Below are 14,147 nucleotides of genomic sequence, written 5' to 3'. Positions count from 1 at the left end.
GGTTGCCACTCTTTTCTTTTTCATCTATCAAAGTCAGATCAAGAAATAATCCAAAAAATTATTCAGACTAAACCAGACTGAAGTAAATGTAATCTATTAATTAGCAGGTGAAAATAGCCTCTGACCAAAACTCACTTTGGTTAAAAACTAACCTCTCATACGTTCACATACTTCCTTGTCTGCATTTGTGTTTAAATCTTACCAAGCTGCATCTGTTGATGCGACTGCGCTCAGCGCCTTCTCCCGCTTCGTGCTCAGCTTCAGGCAGCCACTTCCCCGCCTGCAGACACGCTTCCACCCCTGCCGACAAACAGATAAAACAAACAAAATTAAGCTTGCAGCTGATTATGCTGACTGGAAAGAGTGCCACGAGTTTGGCGAGGATGACAAAGCTGATCCCTGTTCTGTTACAAGCTGGAGGATTTCAAGGACTGTCAAAGCTGCAGTTGTTGACAGAGAGATGCTCCCAGAATTATGGAGTTAGGGATGCAACCACCGTGGTAAATATTAGACACATCTCCAAACCTTTTCTGTGTGTGTCTTTTTAGGGGTTCCAGTTGGAACCGTGGCATACGTTTAGTTTGAAAAAGTGGTACAAAAATGTTTTGAAAAGGATAATATGTCAAAAACAGATTATTTAACCACTTTTCTGTGTTAATGTCAATGGTTTTTGACCTGTCACATGGATCTAAGTATTATGGTAATCAGGCTATCATGTAGGTGGGAATTTTGGACATTTGAAACTTCTCAATTACACAGAAAAATAGATGCAATGACCATTTTAATAAAAAATGAACAGTTATGAAACAGGCATGAGCTTACGCCCAATATCAAAAAAAGCTTTCAGAAATTCACTTCCAAGTGTATCGCAAGAAGTAAATTATCCAATTAAGAGCAGAATTTCAGAGAAACCTTGTCTCCTGAACATCCTAAAATGTATTTCCAATAATATAAAAACTATGCAGAAATAATTGTTTCTAAAACAAATGCCCCAGACCTCCAATAGTTCCCATTAAATAAATGTAACAGGATTTTTTTTCTTATTTCATAATTTTCCTCATAGGTTGAATAGATTTGTGGGTAATCTATGACTTCCTGCTCTCTCACCCACCCCTCGTACTCCTGAGCAGGGTGGGTGGCTCTCCATCTGTCGAGCTCGGGTCATCTCGTCCATCCTATCCAGATTCCACTCATAGGCACAATCTCTAAAGCTCAATATTAGAGAACTCAAGCAAGTCATAATAAAAACCATTTTTGATACTTACCTGGCAACCAATTGTTTAGGAAGCAAAAAGGGAAAGCCTGTTCTGTAATGCCCTCAAACCAAAACATACAGAGTTTGCTAAACTCTAGCCGAACTTTAACGTGAACCATAAACTTTAGACAGATGAAACTGTGATTAAGCATTACTACAGCAAATGGTCTAAAACAAAATATACCATTAATGGGAATGCACATAAAGCCCACTGTTAAGTATAGTAGTGGAGGATGTACGATGCTGTTAGTATGTTTCTCTGCTGAAGGTCCTGACAGCCTCGTTGTGGATAAAGTCAAAATTAAATATTTGAAATGCCAATACCTCTTAAATATATATGGTACATTATTACCATATATTATTACCATTATACAATAATATCATAAAGCAAAGATTTGGAAAGATTAACACCAGACACAAAGTCAACCTACCTCCATGCTGAGCTGAAGAGAAGAAAGTATAACACTTCAATCTGCACAGACTGAAGTGTTTTTTTAAGGTTTTAACAGCAGGGTTGTAAAAAAAACTGTGCCGTGTGGGATAACTTTTTTTTATTTTTAAAAGAGCGAGTTTGTTAAAGTCAAATTTGATTTCCTTCACTGAGGAAAAGTTCACAAAGGTTGAATTTTTCCAATTTTTTAAATCTTTACCATGGGTTCCAATACCTTTTGAGGAGACAGCATGTGTAAACATCGAAGGTCCTCAAATATATGACAGAAACAATGTAATTACGGAAAACAAAAGTCTTAATTTAAAATACAAATCTAAATGTGTGCTGAATCTCTGCGTAAAAAAACCCAACATGCATTATTTTTACCAACATCTCCGGGAATGATGAATGAATGATGGTTTCTACCCCGAATGTTAACATATTTTATAGACTTTTAAAAACAAACTTTACAAATTGTGGCACCTATTAGCAAAAAAAATAAAAAAAATAAACTGCAATGAACATTTAAATACAAAGGTACTCAACCTCAATGTTTGTAAATGGTGAGAATAACTGCGCCGGAAAACGTTTAGCATTCAACATATCTGTTTTTACATAACTTATGGCGTTTTTAATTAATCTTTAACCAAACAGAAAGATGCTCCAGCCATCCAAATTTACTCCTCGAAATTAATTCATAGTTTACGACTCAGCGATGGAAACAATTTTAATCAGCACTGTATCCATGGAAACAGTTGCCCGACATATACGTTTCACCTCACAACCACCTCCGCCGTCATTCAACAGCAGCCTTATTTTCTGCAACGTTTCTCCCAGCTGTTCGGTAAAATGGGCAAATTAGCGGAAATTTGAGAGAGTGAAAAACCGTGCCACAATAAAGCAAAATTACATACATTCATACATGCATATCTGTAGGAAGCAGCAAATGGTGTGGCAGTGTGATTACATTTCTTCAGCCCACTTAATTATAGCTTTGTTTCCCAGAGACCTGCGGGGGAACTGGGCTAAGGGAAAGGAGCAGAGATACCGAGGTTAATCGCTGCGGACGATGGTGCTTAGTGCCGAGGACTTATTAGCATATTTATTTATGCTCAGTTCAACTTCTGACCTCCAACCTTCGTGAGTCACTGAATGAGTGAGTGGCAAGATGACTGCTCCCCAAAGATTAAACATTAAACCAACTGCAGCTCATTATGACACGTGGATCAGGTCAGAAGAAGTTTAATCCTCAAACATAAAAATGACCTTGAATAGATGCCCTAAGGTTGCAGTATGGGCAATTACGGGGAGCGAGATACAGAACCTCATAATTACTGAAGGTAATAAAAGAAACTAAAGTGGCCGTGAGGACAAGCTTAAATGCGCATGTTCACACCAGCAGCTCATATCATTTCTAAGATGTAGTCTGAATAACATAAATATGCAAGACCGTTAGTGAGTGGTGGTCAGAAGTTTACATACACTAGTGAAAGATTGCTGATTGCTGCTCATTTTAGGTTTTGAATTATGCAACTGAAGCGTTCCTTTTGGTTTGGCAGAATTATGCGACAAAACCCTTTTTGTCTCTAATATATAACCTATATGTATAATTATACATATAGGTTGAAATGCACACAAGTCTTCAATAGGTATTTGCAGTTATGAAATTCTAAGAGGGGCTTGAGTAACCTCAAGTAGGTTACTCAAAGTAGAAATCTGTACTAACACAAAGATTTTTGGTAGCTATAACATGATTTGCCTGCTTTTATTTAAACTAGCTCGCCAACCAGCGTACAGCTTGCTGATTATGATTTCAAAAACACTAATCTTATTAAGAAACATTTCTTAATAAGATTATTACATTGCGAATGCATTGCGGTCAGAAGGATTTTGTTGGAAAAAACGAAGGTAAAAATGGGTAAACATGGTCAGTGGGGAAAGTATAATTCACACGCGTTATCCCAAACATTTAGAAGATGTTTATTCCCTTCCCAAAACCTAAAAGTAGTCTAGAAAAATTTAAAATATGGATATGAAGCTAACCCCATGAGCAGCTGAGCACAAGTGTGATTGATGGGAACAACCGCGTGTTCATCTGGATGAAGCTAACTCTGTTTTGATTCATAAAAATTGCATGCATAATGGTTCAACTAAAGGGTAATGCTTGACGCTAGGTTGGCTGTGTTTTGGATATATGCATGTTGAACTTCTGGTTGCAGAAGCCAAACCCTTGTCAGCGACAATCAGTTAACAGGACTCTGATTTTGTACAGGGCGTTTACTGGGTAGTGTGAAGTAAACTTTACACTCCTAATACAGAATTTCACTGTAAATTCTTTCCATAAATCGATGGCAGCATAAAAAACATCTACTTCAGTGTGCAGTAACTATTTTAAGTTACTAATATATATTTCAAGTTGGGTGATAAGTCGGGTATTTAAATTTGGGATTTAACATTGATTTGTCCATGAGACCTTGTAATAACTGCATTGACACAATTTACAACCCGTTTGAAAAAAATCTTCCCCTGTCTTTTTGTGCCTTAAATGTACATAAGCACATTACATGCTTATGGAAAAAAAATAAAATTTGATCATGATAAATTAAGGTTATATACACCAAGCGTCCATCCAGATAGTGTTTTGATAGTCCTTTTTGAGCCTAACTAGAACCCAGCAATGGGCGCGATGAGCAAATATGAACAGATGTGGTGCCATCTACAGGCAGTACCGCAGAACCATCAGAAAGCCAGATGGCGACTATCAAATCGCTACTAAATAATGCCGGACCAAGCCTGACCCTCTGGAATGCCTCGCAGTAAAGGGCAGCTCGGCGTGATCGAAGACCATTTTTAGCTAAATAAACCGATCTACAGCAACCGTAAGAGCCTCATATCAGAACATCGCAGAGAAAGAAAATTCCCGTTCACAAAACACACATAAATACAGGATCAAGGTAAGAATCAATCAATTGATCTATTTAGAATGTTTTTACTTAAGACTGTGGAGGCTAGGAAGAACATTGCCATTACCATTATCACAGTATTAATAAGTACGTTTACTCACGTCAATCAACTCTGCGCTCACATCTGAGCCATCAGCAGAAAAAACATTCATGCTGTATTCCCAGCAATATTCCAGTCCTTTCTCTCTTGGAATCATATTTTTTTTCGCTGTTTTTTTTTTTTTTTTTTACACTTGTCCTATTCTTTATCGTTTCCACACTTCGCTCGAAAATGCTAATAGCCATTAGCCGCATCCTGGTTTATCCCCAGCTGTGCATGCGCAGTGTCATACCTCCATTGTTATTAGAAATGTACACGGAGGGCTTTATTTACAAATAACCAATACGGCAGCAGGACGTGATAATCTTTCAGAAACATTTTAGTTAGTTACTGATGCATAAATTAAAAAAAAATGTCGTAGCATTAATATAGCTATTCACCTTTAATGTTGGTAGATAAGGCAAAAATATCTATGTTAACGCTGTGAGCTTCACTATCGGCATCATTGCGTAGTCGCTGTCGGAGGTTAGAGCGGCACGGGGTGCAGGCTGCCTGGACGGAGCAATCTTAAAGTTGGTGTCACTTCAATTCCTTGAATGTTGTAAATTCATATCGACAAGGGAAAAAAATTAAGCCCAAAATTAATATCCAACGTTTATTCTTATGAGTTTAAGTAAACTTTTGAGCAGCAGAGAAAATTCAATCAACAAATGTAAACAGCATGTAGCGTTGCTAAAATGCTACATGACTAAAAACAGACAGATCGACATTTCCAACCTCATCCTGTAAACATGGCAGAATAGACTCAAGACCTCATATAAAGATGCATCTGAATTGTCTGCATGCCGAACACAGTCTCAGAGAGAGGAGACCCAAGTTCAATTCCTGGCAGCCATGCCTCTGGCAGGGTCACACATTTCACAGGAGCAGGACCCTTGTTCAGCCTCTCACTGCAGGCTAGAGAGAGGAAGGTGGAACTTTGTGAACTGAGAGGAATGCCCTTTCTCTGGCGACGTGGGAGCCGCAGCAACAAAATGTTCAGAACAATGACAAATAAAACTAACAACTTAATTTTAAGTAACAGTTAAATATCTTTATACCTCTGTTTTAACTCTGAAATGGGAAACTAACGTGCCATGCTGTGTGTCTTGACGACAAGTCAAAAGGGGAAATGCTCAATGGCCACACAAAGAGAAGTCTGCTGGTGACAAATCAGGCAGCGTTATGCTTGACCGGCCATGAACGGTGATGAGTTGGCCACAAACTAAAGATATGACCTTCTCCTAATCAGTGAAAGCCTAGTATCTAGAATCTAATAGACCGAGCTGACAACAAGACTGGATGTCGAAGTTGCTCCGACAAAATGGCTAAGACGCACTTAGCTATTTTCATCAGTAAAGAGATGAAAATATGTCAGAGGAAACTCAAAATATGCAAGACCCTTCTAGAAATGAAAATGGCAAATTTTTTACATAATGCATGTCAACAGGAGAATAAACGTTAGACAACAGAAAGCTGTTTGTGTACTATATAATTTGAAGGTGTCCAGTTCTGTCAGTCATAGCAGAAACTGGATATGGAAAGAACATTAACAGTGCAGATAAGAGTCTATCTCCTGCTCAGCGAATATGTGACAGTCACTGCTACAATAAGTGCCGACCGCGCTAATAAAAAGGCGCAGATTGCTCGTTATGTTTGTGTTTGTTTTGTATTGAGACATTCGTGAAATCCTGTTCTCATGGAGAGTTGTGCAACACTTCAGTGACGCAGAGAAAAAGAAAAAGCAATGTGGCTTTGGGCTGATTTTGTTAGATTTTCACTATACAGATGATTCTGTTAAGACAGCTATATTTAAAATGTAATACTTTAGCATCTGTGGTTCAGAAAGAGAAATCTGAATAGGTTAAAATATGGATCAGCAGGTTAAACAAACTCTGTGATCAGAAATTAACCACAGAATCTTTGATCTTGTGTTTCGTCAAATCTCTTTGATTAGAGATCAAAGCCTGTAATCGTAAGTGGATATATCTAAATGACAATACCTGTATACCTAAACATTCAAACGCGTCCAAATGGTTGCTGCTTCAAAGCTGCAATGCATAGGCTTGTTTTCTGACTGAAGCAAAAATAAACCTTCTTTGCACAACATCTGATGCATCACATCATAAATTTGCAGTGCTGTGTTCCACGTGTGTAAAGGTGCTGCTGTAATTAACGAGAGCAGCGGAAGCTCTCTGACTCACCACGTGGTGTTGAATCAGACGCTTTGGGAAGATAAAATAATTAGAGCGAAGGAAAAACTGCGGTGCAGAAATATAAGATAGATTATAGGTTTTCATTTGGTAAATTCATCTTTCGATCATCATATTGTCTCCCTGTAAATTACCACAACAATAAGGCCAGTCATTGATGCTAATATCCAAACTGAAATAAAAACATGTGAAGTGTTCTGCTATGTACCGTATGTCTGCCGTCTTTATGGAAAATTAGGTTAATCTTATCTTGAATTAAGCTTTTCAGGAAATTAACCCTGAAAAAAAAGCAAAATACACATTTTTATATTGTATATTGAAGCATAACCGACCAGACAGGTTTTAACTTGTGAGAAAAGGGCTCATTTTAAGACTCCATGGACATAATAATAATTAAAAAAAAAAAACACTCTCCTTAGACATGATAAAACGTTAAAGCTGCTTTTCTAAAATTAAAGCGGCACAATGAAACATGATTCTGATAAAAGAGGTAATCCAGGGCTTGGCCTAGATGACAGCGATGGCACACAAAGCCAGGTGACAGTGAGAAGTCTCACACAAACACACACACACACACACACACACACACACACACACCAGGAGAGAAACAGAGAAGACGCCACTGTGGCTGTCATGAGGGAGTGAAGATGTGTCAAGTGTTCAGCCAGCGTGGAGGAAAAACAAAACAAAAGGAAAGGACTGAATGTGGTCCAAACGCAGAAAATGTTACAGAAACACACATCTGGAGTTTGAACTGGCAGGCGGCAGCACTCCTGGCATTGTGCTCAACACACCCGCACACACCCGACAGTGAAGTGATGCTGCTGACAAATACAGCAGCAAAGGGCACGCCAAGGTGCCAGAAAACTCTTTGACAGCTAGTCTCTTTTTCCTGTGCTGCAAGCCGACTTCCTCAGAATTTCTTCTTGTTAACGCGGTTCAGAGCTGGCTGGTGGGGACTAGCTGAGAATAGCAAAACTGGTTTTCAAATTACCAAAACGAGAGGCGCCAAAGTGACTAGGCCATCGTTTAATTGCTAGCAATGTCGAAGACTTGTGTGGTAATCATTACCCAGATTCTATCCCCCCCAGTCATCCGCCTACCTCATCTGGCTGTCAGACATGTAAGCAGGTGAGTGCACACACCGCAGGAGGCACAAACTATTGATCTGAAAATTGCCTGTTGCAACATTTTTCTTTGAATGTTTCCCACAGCAGTGCGGGTTCTGCATTTAGAAGTCCTTATTCCACAGAGGGAGTCTCTTTTCACCTGTTTGCAGAGAGAACAAAGTTTGAGCACAGGCTCCGGATTGGTTCGGCACTCTGCAGAATTAACCTCTATTTACCACATGCATATAAAAAAAAAGATAAGATAAGATAGGCTTTATTGATCTCACAATGGAGAAATTCACTTGCCACATCGGTTCATACAAGAAGGTGCAGAGTAGTAAACACACACACACACAAGTAATTTCAGAGTTACTTAAATTAGTCTGCAAACTGTGAGGGATTAGTTAAGTTGCTTACTGTGATTCACTGGGAAATAAAGACTATATAGTATAACAAATCAATTAGAAGTGCAGCACAACGCACTTAGTAGATATTCAGTATTCTGTTTAAGAAGCTACATTTTACATCCAAATGTTTCATCAGTCAAGTCGGTGCAGAAGGAAGCCCCCAAAGATAAACAGAGTTATTGATTTGCATTGCTGGAATATTTCTGAAATTCAAATTAAAGAAATGCTAAAGACTTTAAAATTATTTTCGCACTTTCACACCACAGACTCCAGGAGAAAGCCAGCACCATTGCAATGGCCTCTGCACACCCTGGACACATTCTTTTCTCTCCACTTACATCTGGGAAAAGGTTCAGGACTTGAACGACCAAATCACACAGACTACGAAAACATCTTTATCCCAGAGCAGTCAATTCACTCACGCCTAAAATTTAAATAAACCTTTAAGACACCATGTAGCAAATCAGCTTTCAACCTTTTGTGGATTGTGTGTGTGTGTGTATATATCGACTGTCAAATGAGTTTTTCATTGTGTGAAATAATGACAATAAATTATATTGTAGATTCAAGCTTCCTCCTGTCACACGCCAATATGCCCCTGAGCAAGGCACTAATCCCAGGTTGCCTACCAATCTGCATATCACTATGACTGTGTGCACATTTGTGAGTCTGAAAGAGTGAACGTGACTCTAGCGTAAAGCATCTTGAGTGGTTTCTAGAACAAGTGTTACATTTCACTCCATTTATTTACTATTTAAATTTCTCTACATTCATCGAAGGCAAATAATAAAAAAATGCATTAAGAGATGATTGTTTAACAAAATCATTGGTGCTGTAAATATCTGCACCCCTTAATATTCATATAAAATTAAAGCCAGCTTGAAGACTTTTTTTAATACCTACTTGTCAATCAGTGTGATGACACTTTTAATACAAAATTCATTCAAGTTTCCCTTGAGTACAAATATGGCATGACACAGAGACCCCATTTCTCTCAGCTATTCCATACGGGAAAGATAGGAGAACATAGCATAGAACATAGAAGGGCTATTTTTAAGGGAGTTCATACATCTATGCATTCACACTAACCACTACATAATTATCTACAAACCAACCAGGTGTTTGGGAGGCAAATTTCTCCTCTTTGACCACAACAGACAAACATTTTTTTTTAAATGCTACAGTGACTAACTGGTACCATTTGCTTTTTGTCAGATGGCACTAGGATTGAAATTTTCAACAACAGACCCTCCAAGTGGGTTTGGCATGAAACAAAGAGGGGGGAGGGGGCTAAAACGCTGTGTCACTGCTTCTCTTCCAAAAACCTTGAGAAACTGGTTACAGTGCACGGCTCCGGGGATTATTTGAATTAATAAGGATATTTTAAATAAAACTCAGGTGACCTCGACCCTAAAAACAGAAAATTTGGTATTTAATGGGACTTTGAGCAAGATAACGATCTGAGCTGTGTAGTCAAATCAACTGAGAGTGGGTTCACAAAGGACTTTAGCTTTCCTCCATAGCCACCGTCCCCAGGCCTAAATATAACAGAAAAAAAATATTTTGTGAGCGGAACAGAAGAGTGCATTTGAGACGAACCGGGGCTCTGGGCAGCATAAATGCGATTTTACAAACAAAAATGGTCAGATTCCTCTTTCTGTGTGCTCCAAAGTTGTGAAATGTTTTTTTAGAAAAAGTGCTATTCTCCTGGCAAAAGAGAGTTTTGCAAGATAGGGGGAAAAAAGATGAATCAATATTGTTATGGTCTGGCTCAGATTAAATCTTTTATTCTTTCTTCTTTTTTTTTTTTATTGCTGTCCAGGTGCCAAAAAGTGTGAAAGAAGCTGTAACTACTCACCACGCGATTCAAAAAGTGCAATGGCACTGTCTTGGCGTGACTGTGGTGGGAAGTTAGTCAGCTTCCAGCAACAGCTTTAACATCAAATTCAAAAAAAAAAAAAAGAAAAGAAAAAAAAGGTGTCCACAGAGAATTGTTCCAGTCAGCAGCTCACTTCTTACTTACAGCTGTATTTGACAACCCAGCAGCCGGCAAGAAGACCCAGGAGGGTGGAGTAGGTGGTGGGCATTTGTCCTTCTGGCACAACGACATGGCTCACTGGGGGAAGAAAACAAATGTGTACAAAACCAAACTGAAAAGACACACATAAGGGAGCTGCGCTACAAACATAAAATAACAGCTGCCTGTGGTTGACCAGAAAGTGTCAGATTGGGTGCTCAATCCTGAGGTATACAGAAGAAAAAGGAGAACTGAGACCATTAGAGGAATAGCTTACTTTGTCTGTCAGTCAGACAAGGAGACAAAGTTACATCTTTAACATTTATATTACATCTAATCAACATATTCTTTTTGAGCTTGTATGTAACAGACCGATACAAAGAGGTAGGAAAGTGAGGCATGGTTTTCACAATTTTTAGGAAATTTACTTTTTCAAAATTAAAAAAAAGAGAACCCCTGAAATAAAACCCAATCAAACCAGCTGCCTTCAGAAGTCTAGTAAAAAACAAAAACAAAGAGTGAACCCAAGTTTAATTTAATTTAAGTATAAATTTAACTGTTCTGTAAAAGGTCTCAGAAATGTGTTAGAAAACATTAGTGAACAAAAAAAAAAAATCATGATTTAACCAGTTTTAAAGCACGCTCAGGTTAAGTCAAGGCAAGTTTATTTATATAGCACTTTTCTGTAAAAAGATGTGTCAAAGCGCTGTTAAAAATAACTAAGTACCAATCTTTTGACCAATCCATAGAGCACTGGTCAATCCATCTACCCAAAATGAAAAGGGTATGGCACAACTGCAAGCCCAGCAAGAAATGGCTGTCCATCTAAACTAACAGATCTGTCAGGGAGGGCAGCAATCAGAGAAGCAGCCAAGAGCGCCAGCGTATCTCTGGAGGACACGCAGAGGTGGGAGAATCTGTCGACAGCACAAATATTAGGCGAGCACAAATCTGGTGATTATGGAAGAGTGGCAAGAAGAAAGCTCTTGCTGGAGAAAAGCTTAAAAGAAACCTGTTTTTGTGGTTTCCTACAAGCCATGTAGGGGGAACAGAAAGAAGAAGTTGAGAACCCAATATTGACACTTTAAAGCCTGATACAGGCAATTGTGAAGAAACTTCACATTTTAAAAAATAATATTTTTCTGATTGCTTTAAAAAAAATAAAAAGTCAGGCTTTCAAATTTTCTTTGTACTGGAATTGATACATTAGAGCAAAAACAAAAATCTTCATGTTCTCTGCATTTTTTATATAAGGTGTGCAAAATATATTAATTTGTATGTTGTAAATTGTATGTTCAGAAAAATACTGACTTTCTTGAAGAGATAGAGGTCTTAAAAATATTTGTATGAAAAACTATACATTTCTAGTTATGGGGTTACACTCTTACACCTACATAAAAAAAAAAACACCTCAAACTTCCTTGTGAAGGACTAGATATTAGGCAACTACAGCATTGTAATACGGCTGCTAAATACTGCATATGGTTCTACGATTGTTTAGTACCACCATGACCATTTGGATCAAACCACGTTTTCATCACTACTTTAATTATCCATCATCAAAATGTTTTCACCATCTGTTTATCATCTTGGTCACTAAAGCCTAAATACGGTGCAAGTATGAAGGACAATTAAAGTTACCAAAATTAAGTATTGGCAAGCAGAGTTATATATATATAAAAAAAAAAAACCTTGACCAAGTAATTCTTTGGGATTGCAGCAAAATATTTCTGAACTAAACCAAATTAAGCCTGTGGGAAACTGACGCTCACAGACGCTATCCATCTAATCTGAGTGAGCATAAACTATTTTGCAAAGAAGGTAAAAGACAAGTAATAAGGTCTCTCTCTACCTGTGCAGAGATAGTGGAGCAGTAAAGAAGAGTTGAAGCTGTAATTGCACCAAAAGGTTATTTTACATAGAAATGATTTGGGAGGCTTGCATAACTAGGCTTGCCACTTTTTTACATTATGAAGATTTAGAAATATAATATGAAGGCATAACATTAGCAATCATTGGATCTACACAAAGCAAACTACATGTATGGAATATACTGCATTACCTCATTGGTTTCAATATTATACATTTAAAGTTATAGTAAAGATCTAGTGCTGACTAGTACACCGATCCAAAATAAGATAATTAATGGCTTTCTGGCTTAGCCACAATATAAGGTATATTTCTTACAACGTTAATTTGCCACGTTTTCCCATTTGGAGTGGGTGACCAGGGAAACCTACTGTACGCCTGTCAGACTGCTCCTGACAATGAAACAAAAGACAGAGCAGGAGCTTTTGCTATTAAAAGGCAGGAGCACATAATTATAGGTTAATTAAAATTTAAATACGATCTTATTGCCTCTTCATTCAATAAGTGAGCCCAGTTGACAAGTGCAGAACGAACATAATTATATCCCAAGGGTAAAACCCTCTTACATTTTGCATTGAGAATGGAACTGTAGGATTCAGCTTAAAACGTTAAGAAAAAAAAAAAAGTTATATATATATATATATATATATATGTATATCTGAAAGTACAAACAGTCACCCCTGCAGCCAGAAAGGGGAAAACAACAAGAAGCTCTTCTGCTTTTCATTAGCGTGTATTCATCACTCCGACAGCACCTCCAAACATTTTATGAGGAACGATTTCAATTACTTTTGCTCTCTTGTGTTCTTCCAGCCATTACTATGCAACAGCAAAGGAGCTGCTGCATCACAATGATGTATGCGCCACTAAAAGCAGCTGTTTGCTACTGTTGAACCTCCATGAGCGATAATGCTCAGGTACCGACTTGCAGCTTTTACAGTACAAATGGATCTCTGTTTCTTATTAAAGCGTACGGAGCACAGCTCTGCGAGGGGAAAAAATACCATTTGAGATAAAAAAAAAAAAAAAAAGAACACATCTCTAATGTAGACATTTTTCCCCCCTGAAATATTAGAAACTACAGTTTGAGACACTTTTGTGACAACAAATTCAACAAACATGTTTCCAAAATGGGATGCTGCGACAAAAGGGTCCATTTCTGAAAACTCTTGTGTACTTCCAATGCATGTTACATACTCCGTGAAAAACGAGAAATTTGGTCTTGTTCACGAGGTGGCAAGAACAAGAAGAAAGTTTATTTTGGCTCTGACTATTGATGCTTTATGAGAAACCTCAGCTGCCGAACTCCTAGAGAGTCCAGACCGCGGTAGCATGCGTCACACAGGTTGTGAACATTTAGATAGAGTGAAGAAGACTATTTTTAGTATCAGTGAGGTATCATAAAGCCAAATAGAAAAAATTAGAGGAAACGCAGACATGTAAAAACTATGTTTTATGACATGGCACGTCATATCTGCAGCTCATTCAGAGAGCAAGGCGTTCAGCAGATAACAGGAAGGCTGGATGGAGTGGGAGAAATGTTGCCGATTTCTCCTTCTGAGCCTTTAACCTCCGCCTGGAGTGAAAGATTCTGAATTTAGAGACATTCAAGGCCTTTTGGGAATCTCCGAGATACAGGGGTGACTATATTCAGTAGAGAATACACATGGGGGAGGTTGTTTTAGCAATCCTAGCCAAACTGCATTAAAGGTCAATTCAAATAATATAAGGTGACAGTAAAGAAAATGTCAAATTTCAACTGTGTACTGATGTAGTCTGTTTTTAAATATCATTTTCAATACAAG

General features: G+C 38.1%; 1 protein-coding gene across 1 annotated transcript in view; it reads right to left on the bottom strand.

Moving 5' to 3' along the window:
* The window catches only part of bard1 (BRCA1 associated RING domain 1), a 32,955-nt gene that overhangs the window by 3,483 nt on the left and 15,325 nt on the right, over positions 1-14,147 (bottom strand). The window contains exons 9-10 of the mRNA XM_036139491.1: positions 10,480-10,572; positions 203-300 (exon numbers count right to left, since the gene is read on the bottom strand). Coding sequence (XP_035995384.1) covers positions 203-300; positions 10,480-10,572 — 191 coding nt within the window. The remainder of the gene's footprint in view (positions 1-202; positions 301-10,479; positions 10,573-14,147) is intronic.

The sequence above is a fragment of the Fundulus heteroclitus genome, chromosome 7 (genome assembly GCF_011125445.2).
Source record: "Fundulus heteroclitus isolate FHET01 chromosome 7, MU-UCD_Fhet_4.1, whole genome shotgun sequence".
Classification (NCBI taxonomy): domain Eukaryota; kingdom Metazoa; phylum Chordata; class Actinopteri; order Cyprinodontiformes; family Fundulidae; genus Fundulus; species Fundulus heteroclitus.
This window is presented reverse-complemented; position numbering and strand designations above follow the sequence as displayed.